The sequence below is a fragment of the Cloeon dipterum genome, chromosome 3 (assembly GCF_949628265.1).
Source record: "Cloeon dipterum chromosome 3, ieCloDipt1.1, whole genome shotgun sequence".
Taxonomy (NCBI): domain Eukaryota; kingdom Metazoa; phylum Arthropoda; class Insecta; order Ephemeroptera; family Baetidae; genus Cloeon; species Cloeon dipterum.
Window position 1 is genome coordinate 30,691,731 of NC_088788.1, and position 12,864 is coordinate 30,704,594.

The 12,864-nt window shown below is 41.6% G+C and overlaps 1 protein-coding gene across 16 annotated transcripts in view; it reads left to right on the forward strand.

The window, feature by feature from the left end:
• Positions 1 to 12,864, forward strand: part of LOC135940050 (multiple PDZ domain protein-like) — a 110,964-nt gene that overhangs the window by 45,878 nt on the left and 52,222 nt on the right. For 13 of the 16 annotated variants that reach the window (XM_065484699.1, XM_065484707.1, XM_065484709.1 and 10 more), the window contains 9 exons: positions 328 to 719; positions 2,262 to 2,420; positions 2,962 to 2,982; positions 3,477 to 3,690; positions 4,292 to 4,576; positions 4,825 to 5,055; positions 5,170 to 5,295; positions 5,448 to 5,642; positions 10,749 to 10,839. In XM_065484699.1, the coding sequence (XP_065340771.1) occupies positions 328 to 719; positions 2,262 to 2,420; positions 2,962 to 2,982; positions 3,477 to 3,690; positions 4,292 to 4,576; positions 4,825 to 5,055; positions 5,170 to 5,295; positions 5,448 to 5,642; positions 10,749 to 10,839 (1,714 nt within the window). The remainder of the gene's footprint in view (positions 1 to 327; positions 720 to 2,261; positions 2,421 to 2,961; positions 2,983 to 3,476; positions 3,691 to 4,291; positions 4,577 to 4,824; positions 5,056 to 5,169; positions 5,296 to 5,447; positions 5,643 to 10,748; positions 10,840 to 12,864) is intronic. The other 3 variants (XM_065484704.1, XM_065484710.1, XM_065484706.1) reach the window with 2 other exon arrangements.

The window sequence follows — 12,864 nt, forward strand, 5'->3', positions numbered from 1 at the left end:
AAAATCAGGCACTACTTGACACAAATAATGGCAGTTAATTATTTCGTTATTTATTCTCCATTAATATACACATAAGAGTATTAATGTAACCAATAAAAGCATTGAGCAACACTTGAAATTAACATCACAAATACAACTTTTTCCCAAAAGTTAAAAGAATACTAAATAGGATTTTAAAATTTGAAAAAAATACACAAACAAACAACGTTTCTGTTGGAATATGCATATTTGTTGTTTTTACTCAGAATTTTATCTTATCAAAACTGATGGCTGCACACATTTTATTGATGGCAGTGATCTTACCCACGTATTCAATTTCCTGTTCAGGTTGAGGCAATGAAAAAGATGCCCAAGGTGGTAAATTCAAGTGACCTGCCCGAGGTCGAGCAGCCACTTGAGAGCGCCCCTGCGGCGAAGGAGCCTGAGTCGCAGAAAGAGCCGCATGTGGAGGAGTTGACCCCGGTGACGGCAGTCGAGATGACGGTCCGCTTGCCAAAGGCGCCTCTGGAGCCGCTCGGCATCGCCGTCGAGGCTGAGGCGGGCCTCTTTGGCGGCGCCCTCGTCAGCGCCGTGCTGCCAGGCGGCGCCGCTGACAGGCACGGATCGCTCAAAACTGGCACTGAGTTGTTGGCAATCAACAACGAGAACCTGCGCAGGGTCAGCCAAGCGCAGACCAGCGCCATCCTCCGCAGAGCTGCCCTCCTTTCAACTGAAGTTAGGTGAGGATTTTTAGCTTTTACTATATTTTTTATGGGCCTAAGGAAGTACGGAGGATAATAGCGCAAACCTAACAAAAATAAATATCTTATGGCTTCATTTTATTTTGTGTGTAGCAGAGAAAACATATAATTCTATTTCGTCTTGTGGAGCCGGCTGCGGCATGCTCATGAAATAGGGCGGACCGTTTTCGCCGAAACTGCTAGAGTTTAATTATATAACGAGAATGAAAAGTATGTTATTCAATTTCCACTATGTAGCAAACGTCGAGCGGAAATTTGTTCTCAAGAAAACATATGAATACCATTATTTTACATTTATCAACAGTTTGTATTGATTTGCTGAAACCTTGTGACTTGTAATTGAATCCTTTATTTGCCATTTTATCCGTCACAAGGGTTATCTATTCTAGTTGTATCTTGACAATCTAAATTGATAAATTCGATAACAAGCAGCAGACTGATGTTATAGCAGAAAGTATTTCCCCTTAAGCAGTTATTGGGGTGCAATTTCATTGTTTTTGACTAAATTAAATTATGACCCATAATAAAGCCTGATTCGATATCGTTTCTCGCGTCATTTTAGTCTGAACACGTGCGTTTTCCCACAGTATTTGGTGCTTTCCCCTAACACATTCAAAAATCCTTTATGTTTAAAAATAACGTAGAAGCTGTGTAAAAACAAGAGAAAAAATACTAATTTTACCCTAGACTAATCCCATTGAATTTTAAAGTAATGGCGGGTATGGACGTGAAAATGGCCCTGGTTTTTATTTCTTATTACATGCATCAATTTGGGCCAAGATTTTCAAAATATTATAAAAATGGAACGAGCAAATAATGTTCTCGTATGGCAAATAAAATAAAATCTAGCAGCTTATTCCTCATTAGTAACTCTTCTTTTGGTAATCCAGATAATCTTTGCCCGTTTTTAAATGTCTTAAAATTGTAACCACCGCAAACAAGATTTCCCGTGCGAACCATGCAAATAACGACTCTTTCAACTCGCAAATAAGCTTTTTAACGGAAAGTAACGAAGCCTGAAAATCCATCCGTTGTGAAAAAATGTAATAAGGCCAGATTATCAGACGACAGGCCGAGATTAATTGAGGCGCAGCGGAAAGCCGTCTCGTGCCTTAATGCCAGTGAACAAAAAGCCAGGCTGATGAAACCGAGGCAGTGCGAAGGATCATTATTTTAGCTTTTTCAGGGGGGCTAGCCAACTTTTCACGTACGGCCGACGCATGATGATCAATTGGCCGGCTTGGCCTTGCGCAACGAGCAAAGGAAGGGCGTCAAGGTACACATAAAAGTATCGAACTGACACTTTTATCAGCAATAATTGCACTTCTATGTAAGAGTTGCACGCGCGAGAGTGATAGAAAATCGGTTGATAGGGAAACATGGAGCGCGCGATAAAAGTATGCCATGCCATTCGTTCGTTCGCTTGCTCGTTCGCTTGCTCAGCGAGGCGAGGCGATAAATTCAGAAAAGAAGCCCCGCACATACAGGCGGACTGAACAGGCGGCACATGTGTGCTTTCAGTGTCACGTTTGTGCCTGCACCGCCCTTGGTGGAATTCAGCCCCTCTGCAGACTGCCACCCCATCCCCTTCGCACCTGCCGCCGCCGGTCTGCCCAGCAGCAAAACAGTGCCACCTCAGCTGCCTTCCGTCACACAGCATCAATCGTTGATCTCACCAAGGTATGCCCAATTTTTCGCTAAACGTAATTCGACAAATATTATAAACAAACTCGATATAAGCTTAAATATTTAGGATTAGGTCAGGTAGTGGATTTAGTAGTGATGCTTATAAATAATTGTTGTTAGAATGATCATGTGTGGGATTTTTAAAATTTTAGTAATTTTGATGTCTTATAAATAATCTTTCATTAAAAATAGTTTGCAACCTAGGATTCATTGAAACCATTGAATGAATTGATTTTTATTTAATCAACAGTTTAAAAAAATAGAGTTTATTATTCATTTTGTAAACAGGTTGATTAAAAGGCATATTTTACTTTCCAACGTTGCAAGCCTAAAATTAGTTTTCTGATCCCATTTTTTCTACAATCATTTTCACATATAGGAGTAGCCATTGTAAAATCTTTTTTGGAATTATTAATCTAATTTTAAGCAGTTATTTGGCCCCACAATTCTAATTAAAAGTGTTTATTATATTTAAATGTAACCATTTCAATTGTTTTATAAATTAAATATTAAATCTCCGTTCTCAAATTAAAAGGATCTTTCCAAACTACTATCGGTAAGAGCATTATTTGTCCCTTACTCTCCCGGCCAGCAACCAGTGAAACCTGCCCGCTCGCTACGTTCGTCGTCGTCCTTAATTTTATGTATATTGTAAACCTTTGCATCGACTGAATTTTTTCATACAGTCTCGTCTGCATTGTAGGTCTTCTTTAATATTTGTGCCTCTAGGCAGGCATTCCGCCGCATGTTCATTCACCTACAAGCGGTCATATTCTCTTATTTGAAAAACCTAGAAAACTCCCTTAGCCTGACCAAGCCCTTTCATCCCTCTGCCCAATTTTGCGAGGGCTTTTGTGTTTGACAAGACTCTTAATGAGGATGGGCGTTAATTCCGCATCGCCCCCGTGCTCCCGCCCAGTGTTTAATCAATCAAAACCGTGCGCAGATTGACCCCCGTTGTGTGCGTCTGTCCTACGTCGGCTGGCACGAAATTAAACCGCGATTTTGCGTGTGACTAATAATAAAACGGCATTGTTGCTGTCCTCACAGCCCTCCCACGGTTCCGCCGCCTCCGCCGCCGCAGCCGCAGTCGGAAGAGGAGGAAAACCCTTCAAATGATGAAGAACGCCCTCTCAGCCGGACTGAAGGCGCTCTAGAGGAGGAGCAAGAGGACAAGACTGACGCCAAGGAGTGCGTGACTGTGATCAGCGTTGACCACGGCGCACCGCCGCCGCCGCCACCGCCCACGTCTCTACCCCCTCAGGTTGAAAAACCTTATCTACTCCAAGCCTTCTGGAATATTTTCCTAAAAATATAAATATAATAGTTTTAATAGTAGCCGACTAGCCGTTTTGTTTTGAAAAGAAACTCAAATATCGAACTTTAAAATCTACAAAATATTTTCTTTGGTAATTGATTTTCTGGTTTCACTACAGCTCGTAGCGCTGCATGTATATATTTTTTTGCTACTGTTAAGTGACAAAAGGTTAAAAGGTTATCAGTGAATCGACCATGAATTAATACATAACAAGCTGAATGTGACGTTTCATGTACCAACAATAATTTTTAATTAGATTAACGGCATCTGCACAGTCAAAGTCACCGTCAGAATGATGCATTTCTCCGTTAAAGTCTGATATTTATCGGTCGGTAAAACTATTGAATATTTAGTCAAAATTTTTAAATCAGCTTGGTTGCTTTCCATACAAAAATCATAATTTTCCAAATGAATTAATTGCCAAAAAAAGATCTACAACACGCCATAATATTTCAGGCATGTCGATAAACAATTTATTTTCGTAAAATCAGTTTATTCACCTTGAATAGTATGAATTTGTAAATTAAAACTAAATTGACACTTGCAGGTGCCATTACCGCCTCCAAACCCGAGGCCAAGAAGCAGATCACGAACCGAGATTTTGATTGGAAGTGACGACTTGCCGAGGATTCAAAGCGTTGAGATTTCTGCACCTGTTGGCCCGGCAGCAAGTCGGTTGCCCGAGGAGCGCAAGCCTAAAATGACAATTACCCAGACTTCGGCGGCAGGAAAACCAGGGCCCAACATGGCTAAGCATTGGGGTCCCGAACGTCTTGTTGAAGTGCCAAGAGAGCCAAACACTAGCCTTGGCATCAGCATTGTCGGTGGAAAGGTAACATTTTAAAATTTTACTATTAAAAATTGGTCACGTTAAAGAGAAAGATAAATAAAAATTCCAAGAAATGAGGCAGCTAATTTTTAAAACTTCTCTGCAATCGCAACATTTTTTCAATTTAAATCTGTTTAACTAGGAAATTTTGAATGAAACAAACAAATGTGTACGTTTTATTGGCTTGTTTTGATAATTCCACATTACTACCGCGAGCAATCACTAACATGAACCTTCTATTTTACTCTAAGGTGGACTTATACAGTGCAGGCCCAGATAGTGGCTCTGCCATATCCGGAATTTTCATCAAGAACGTGCTGCCTAATAGTCCCGCTGGCAGGACTGGAGAGCTCAAGACAGGCGACCGCATTTTGGAGGTGGACGACGTTAACCTCCGGACGGCCAGCCATGAAAGGGCAGTTGAAGTTATCAGAGCCGCAGGGAACCCTGTCAGGTTCCTTGTGCAATCATTGATCCAATGGGTGAGTGTCTTAGCAGATGGCGAATTGTACTTTTGTAGTGAGATTCATGTACTTGGTGTTTGTAGACATTGGTTCATTATTCATTGCCACTTCCATCTCTCTATTCCCATTTAGACCATGGACAGTGAGACGGAGAGCTTAGGCGGTCCGTCCACCTCGGCCACGCCTCTTGGATTCAGGGAAAAAAGTATCCCTCCTGAAGTACCTATGTCGGTAACTCCGCTGCCTGAGTTGATTCAGGTATAATCTTGAATGCATTAATCGTTTTCTGCACTTTTTCATCTCGCCTTATTTTTGATGTGGATATTAGTTTTTAAACTTTATTTTTTTTTAATTTTCCCTTTTTCCCTGACTTCAAAATTTTTTACACCTCTTTTTCTGACCATTCTCAGGAGGGCATTGACGACCTGGCGAAGCAAGGCCAGAACCATGTTAGCGAATCAGTGGGAAACGAAAATGCTGCGCCCGCACCCAGCAAGCCGGAAGCCCCCAAGAAAGCAGAAAAGAAGTACTCAAGTGACGAAAGTTCAGATGATGAGGACACGAGAGACATGGAAGGTCGAACCACCACGAAAGGGGGAGAGGAGGTCAGTCACTTTCGTGTAGATCCCTGTGTCATCTGTCAAGCCGAACGAAACTAAGTGGCATGGTAGTTAGAAATCTGGCTCTTAGTGTTCGTTAGAGCAGATTAAAATTTTTAACGAGCAGATTCTAAGAATGGATTTTACTCATTTATTTTTGCTGTTTACTCTTTTTTGTGATCTTGATGCTTTGGCGATGGCATTGATCCCCGCATGAATATTTTTCAGTCTGGGAAAACTAGATCACTATCCGACGCAGTCCTAAAAGTAGCACAAAACTGATTCAGGAGATCTAATTCATGAAATTCAATCAGTCCATTCAGAACTTAATACGAAAATTTAAAATAAAAAAGTTAAAACAAAATCTACGTTTTTAATTACCTCTTTTGCTACGAGACTGAATTCTAAGCACCATCCAACATGTTGGCAACTCAAATTCTTGCACTCTGTGTTCCCATCCCCAAATCTGAGGCTGTTATTGTTACAGTTTCATTATAGCTAAAAAATCTAAATTTAGTTTCAAATGTTTACAATCAAATTTTGGTGTCTTTAATCTCAGTGTTATTAAAGTCTGCTCAATGTAATATCTGTACATTTCTCGTCAAATAATATCAGGATTTCAGGGCGTTTCACATGATATCTTACCTTTTACACTCAATAAACGTACACATTGAACATACATAGTCGTCAAAAATAAAATAATAAAAAGTGGACCAAAAACCAAACTGTCGCATGTGTGTAAACTAAAATCCAGAGTTTACCTGCAAAAAATAGTTTGTGGATATAATACCAGAACAAGACCAAACAAAAACTGCACTCCAGAGCAAACCCCTGAAAAGCTTTGTATGTAGAAAAAAGGTGGAGGCCGCAGAGGAAAGTTTTTGTCCCCGTTTTTTGCCCCCATATTTATTGCCAGCACCAAAGTGACCTGCTACACGCCATTGGCTGCACTTGATTACTCTCTGTTAATTTTGTATTTTCACCGTAGAGTATCTCTATATATCTTGTATACATTCATTGATTGGAGTACGTATTTAAACATCTCTCTACCTTTTATCGTTTTGTGCATATACATATACATTTTTTGTTGCCCTCGGACTTTGCCAAACCAGACCTGGTGTGACACGCCTAACTGAACAATCCGTTGTCTCAAACTAAGTCCGTTGTGGTGTATTATTTTGCTATATAGCTGCAGCTTGCGAGTCAATCAAAATGATAGCCAGGTGCGTGTGTCAGGTACTGCTAGGGTGGCTGCAACCCTCCTGACATCGCGTCAGCAGAGAGCTCGTCCTATTTTTACCGCATCGCCCCTACACCCCTTCAACTCTGCTTTAGAAAAAGGTAATCCATCAAAACCAATCAGCCTCGCTCACAAACATAAAAACCTGCTGGTTTTTTTCTTTCCTTTTTACGTTCGCGTCTTATTTTTCTTCTCGTGTGCCAAATTGGATTCTTCACTGCGGCTCATCCATAGCCCTTTTTCAGCCAGGAGACCGTCTTATTGCCGCTTGTGGTGTGTGTTCATAGGTTTTTTACTTGGAATTTTTATATTTACTCGTGGCTGTTTCATTATCTGTTAGATATCTGTTTTTCTATCTCAATCCTATTGAGATTGCTCGTCAGAGTTATTTTCTCTTGGTATGATGAAAATTTAATACTTTTCATTCCCCTAACGTGCGGGGTAAAAAACTTATGTTGTTTGAAATGAGAAATGAGCAACGCAAAACTTGTGCAGTAGATTTATTATTAAAATCTTAATCTGCTAATTTTACAAATTTATAAAATCACGAGAGAAGATTCACGTATGCAATAATAATACACAGAAGTCACGCAGGTTGCCTATCTTCTATCGGATAAAATGTCATAGACATTTTGCATGAATTACTGATCTCAGCCTTTGCGTTGCTCATTAAATTCATTTTTCTCATGTGTAAATTGACATCCTCACGTCTCTATTTCATTGAGACTTTTTCATGAATGTAAGTTAGAAATTAATGCCTTTATACTAGAAACATAAAATAGCGTCCTCGTAGAGCGTAAACAACCATGAAATAAATCCATATTAGTCTGAACGCACACGCAGACAAAAATCTATACATTCAAACAATCGTTTCAGCGTCCACAAGAAAATGTTTGGTCCACTTGATCGACGAGCCGGCAGATAAAGTTGCGCTCTCGGCTCTTTGCCCAGCGAATGAAAACACATTAGGCTAAAACACAGGCGGGTCTGTCCGCAAACTTTCCACCCGGCGTGACTAATCGCTGGCACTTGTTTGCAAATATTCGCGTGACGACAGCAGGATTCCTCTCCACTCCAGCTCACTCTCATAACACTTCTAATAATGATAATACTGTACAGTAGACGAGAGGGCGGATGCAAAAGTCTGACAAGGAGAAGCCGTTACTGACAGTGAGCGCGATTCCCTTCGCGTTCCAATGCGCGTCTGATTCAATTTAATCACCCACGAGTACAATCAAGCAAGATGCCGTCTTCCTCCTCCCGTCGCCCCCTTCTCACTTGTGCAAATCGGCCAGGATTGCACTAATTACGCCTCGGTTGTAGATCGCTAATTGCGGAGCGGCGGCCCGGTTTGTGTTTGTCTGCAAATGATTGCTCCTCTCAAACAATAGAACAAAGGCTAAGCTGGCAATTCTGTTGCCGCTCATTGCTGCCGGCGAAGCTTTTATTTGCAGACACAATTCGCCGATGCTTTAAGCCTGCCAAACGGGAATATGAGCCGTTCGACACGTGAGTTATTACGTTCGCATTGGTTTATACGGTATTTCTGGCTGGCGTTCGTAACCAATTTGAGTTAAAATGAGATCCTCTGATCATGACAGCGTGAGTTTCGCATCATATGATTTGTCTTCACCTTATTTCGATTATTTCAAAAGTAGGCTAAAGAACCAGCAGGAGCTAATATGTGAAAAAATCCTCCAGAGTTAATTAAAGTCTGCGGAAAATTGGGGTACACAAATTAAAAAAAATATATAAATAAATCAATAGAGGCAGATTATATTTAAGGAAAATTTAAAAGTTGTTCTTTCAGTGGTTCAGTTTATATTTATTTATTAAATTAAAGATATAATAAATCTGGATTTAGCCAGTGAGAATCAAACTATGTGTAAAGCCTGTACAATTGACCTCCACTTCTTGCCTTTTTCTATTGGAAGACCACTGTTTCAACACACAATGTGGTGTTGTTCTGTAGACAACCCGCAGAGCAAGTCCAAAGAAAATTAATTCCTGCTTGCTTTTCGGGTAACAAAAGCACGCCTTTCCTTTCCACGCTGGCGCTAACTCTTCTTTAGCCTGATTTCACTTGTTCACAAACTTGTTGAAAAACTGACACGGTCTGAGTAAATCCGAATCTTTTATAGCTTGTCTTCTCTTTTTACATGTTAAAGGAAATGTTTGAAGCACGCATTTTGAGGGAATTTTCCCAATGCACCATACCGCATTTCCATAAATTTAAATAATCTCAAGCAAGTATAATTTTCAAAAAATCATGTCCCATTACACGTGATAGAAATACAAATTGGGGTAAACTAAACCCCCGGACTAAAATAGCTCAATTGTTTTCTTCGATCGTCATTAGCTAATCTTGTTTCCTACTAATTAAGTATTTAAAACTTTCAAAGAGCCGGGAAATAAAAACATTTAGTTTTTTTATAATACCTCCGTTCTCTGTTATGTGCTAACTCTGGAGGCAGGTTATCGCTGTAATCAGGCTGCCGCAAAACAATGCGACGTGCCGGTAAACTTATTCTGCTCCTTTATTTACCTTTGAGCCACTGTGCGGGGCAAGACGCGGGCACATTTGCAGAGTAAACACACGGCCAGTGAAAACGAAGAGCTAGGAAGAAAGCCCGCGCTGCTATCTGAGCGCAGCCAGACCTTTTATTTACCCACCGACTGACTGACTCGTCTGTCATCGTAAATTTTGCAGTAGCGCTCGCTCGCTCGCTCCCGCACTCACATTTATAACTTTTTATCGAGGCCCGCAGAGCAAGCTCGGGTGGTAAAGATGGATGACGAGGTGCGCTGGAAAATCGGGCTACTCGCGCTGGGTTTGCGCGGAAAGAAAGGCTCGCGAAATTCTTGCTGCTGCCAAGGAAGAAGAAGTCGTTTCTCGCTCCGCAAATGCGCCCTTCTGCTGTGCTTTTACGCGCTTCAAAATTGCGAAGTATAAAAAAGAAACGAACCCGCACGTGTGCCAATGATGGAGGAAAAAGTGGGTTTTTGTAACCGTCGCGAAAAGTTTGATAAGATTTGCAACTTGCGAACTTGCCCGCAGTTATGGTGTCAAAGCCGTGCGTATTTTCTCGAATTGGATCGCATTTTTCTTTAATGTAGAAAATTATTGAATTCCTCTCCCACTTGGCCTACAAAGTTTCTTTCATTAATTAATTTTTAATTCCCATCAGGATGAAAGATACGAACGTCCTCAGAACTTCCCGGTAAAGATTTTCTGCAACCAGTGCGAATTCCAGTGCCAAGATATAAACCGCTTAAACGTCTCCATTAAAGGAAATTCCGCAAGCAATCGTATACTGTCTTATAAAAGCTTGGCTTTTAATCGCGTCGTATATTACAAGAATGTTAATATCTGACAGCTTGCAGTTATTTCCATTCCAATAACTCATTTTCCCGGCAGCGAGCAGCCTGTCCGCTTCCAGAGCCATTTTGCCAGGCCGTTTATCGAATCTGTGTCAGCCAGCTGAGGCGATTTTTTCCATCTGCAAGTTTATCTTGCAAGCAGTTAAGTTTTGATGCATGGCTGCAGCAGAACCAAGTCTTTCCCGCCGACCAAATCAATATGCACTCTCCCATTTCGCTAACTGTCTCTGTAAGCCGACGGCTTCTCCAACTTTCCGCGCACACATACAAATTTTAATAAATACAAAAGCAGACATCGGGAGTGAGTCGGGAAAAGAGGCAAACAGGTGCCGCGCGAATCGCAGCTGGTGTGGAAAAGTAGCAAGAAACAAACTAACATACACGTTTCGCATTTTCTCACGCCCAACGTCTCCATCTCTCTTCTGTTCTGTTCTGCGAGCGTCGAATGAATGTCTCGTTGTCAACTGAACGCGCGTGTGTGTCACTTACAGATTATGAGATCCAGTGCTGGAAATGTCAAACGAACAGCTGAAGAGATTGCTGCTGATCCGGAGCAGGAGGACATCTACGGATACACCATCAGTGAGTACAAAAACCAATTTTCCCGGCCGATATCCCATTTCCCCGACAGGCTGGCAGCGCTACACATACACAGTTACACACCCATGCATTTAGACCGGGAATACGTCGCCGCCGCGTGGTCACACTGATCGACCCCAGCAGATGATCTCGTTCGCGCGGCTGACACTCTGCATTTCTTACACTCGGCCGCGTGCAGAAATTGAGCGAGAACTTGGTCTCGGATCGCGTTTCCGAGACGCTCGGGCCAATTCATTTGCAGATTCGCTACTGCTGATTTGGTTTGTGGCAGGTTCTCCTTGATTTCAATGTCACCTTGGGATTGGGCTGTGATCGTTACAATAAGGCCAAAATTAAATCGTTGAGGGATGGTAAAATAAGTGGAACAAATGGGAATGAATATTTTATTTGTGTTTAGAAATTAATATAATTAGTATGCTCTCAAGTTGACAGTTTTTTTTCATATTCTAAAATATGAATATTTCCAAATAATCTCAGAGCAGGTTAGGAAAACTGCAAACGTTTGGAAATAGGAATTCAAAAATATATTTTGTATCGAGTGTTTCAAAATATAATATTTGCAAATTGAGATCTAATTTTGGCTCTTTCATTCTAAAAACTATTTATTTTTATGTTCTAAATACTAAATATCATTCAAATTTTTAATGAGACAGGCTCATTCTGAATTTATTGTTATTTTATTCGTAAACAATGACAGCAAAATTTAATTCTTTTAATTTTCACAATAAACGTTTTAATCAAATAGATATGAAGCGGAATCGCACCGTGTTAAATCAGCATTTTATACACCTGAATAAATAAATAATAGGATAAATCATTCTATAGGCGACTTTTATTCATTGTTTGCGTTGATTAAGCGTTTTGTAATTTGCCACAATGGAATTTTACCTACAGTACGTTCGAAACAATGGACAGGCATGACAGTATAGTATTCAGAGTTCAGCAAAGCGTTGTAGATACTGCCTGCTGAGCGATTAAAATAAACCGTCAGCACCGTTCCCCTCTAACTTGCAGTGGACAAAATACACCTCGTTAAAATTCGCGTTTCGCAGCAACAACGATGGTCGTTCCATTGAGCGAATGGCTGGCTATGAAAAGAGCCGTCCTCTCTGGCACAAACGTGCTTAAAACAGAGGGAGTGCAGCCTATTATTATTGGTAAAACAAACCGGAGACCGAATCGGATGGCCGCATGGCGCGTGCGGTTATCAATAATTCTGGCCGGCCACGCAAAGGATGACAACGGCCCCTGTAGCCGCCGCCGCCGGATGATGAGCGTCGGACAGGCCTTTTCTGCTTTACATGAGCGCTACAGTATGTACGCGCGTATGCTATCAGCAACACGCTCCGGTCGGCGTATTGCAACGTAATTCAATAACCCGTTTTGCGGTGGCGGCCGTGGCAGGGGTGGGTGGGCGGGCGGGCGGACAGGCCTCGGGGCGGCGGAATCGGCCCGCGCTCTTCTTACGTTTGCGATGAGATATTTCATCGATTTTCGCATTCCGCAGAATTTAATTAAAAGTCGGTGCCGAGAGGCCGTTGGCTGGCTGGCTCGCTTTCTCGTGCGCTCAGCCGGCCGTGTTGAGAGCCATTCCTGATGCTAAAATAATTTTTAATTAAACGCAAATTGGATGCTTTGCACTGCGGTGGAACAAAGCAAGCGGGGCATCGAAAAAGATAGGACGCAAAGCAGCCGCTTGTTGTCGCGCCGCCCGTTTTTTTCTGTCTGCCGATGTGTTTACCCCGGAGGCGAATTTGCTTTCATTAAAGCGTGTTCTCCTAGCACGAGCCAGTGAATTAATTAGTCGCTGTTCCTACTTGAAGGGAATCAATCGAAATGACATAAAAAATTCACGCCTTGCCCCGCTTCGCAAAGGGTGCAAAATTCCAATTAATTACATTACTCACCTCTCGCCCTGTGATTTTCCAGTTTTCCACATTACACAAAAACTCCGTTTCCTTATTAATATAAATGTGCCTCGCCAGAGCAGCTTTTGCATCACAAACA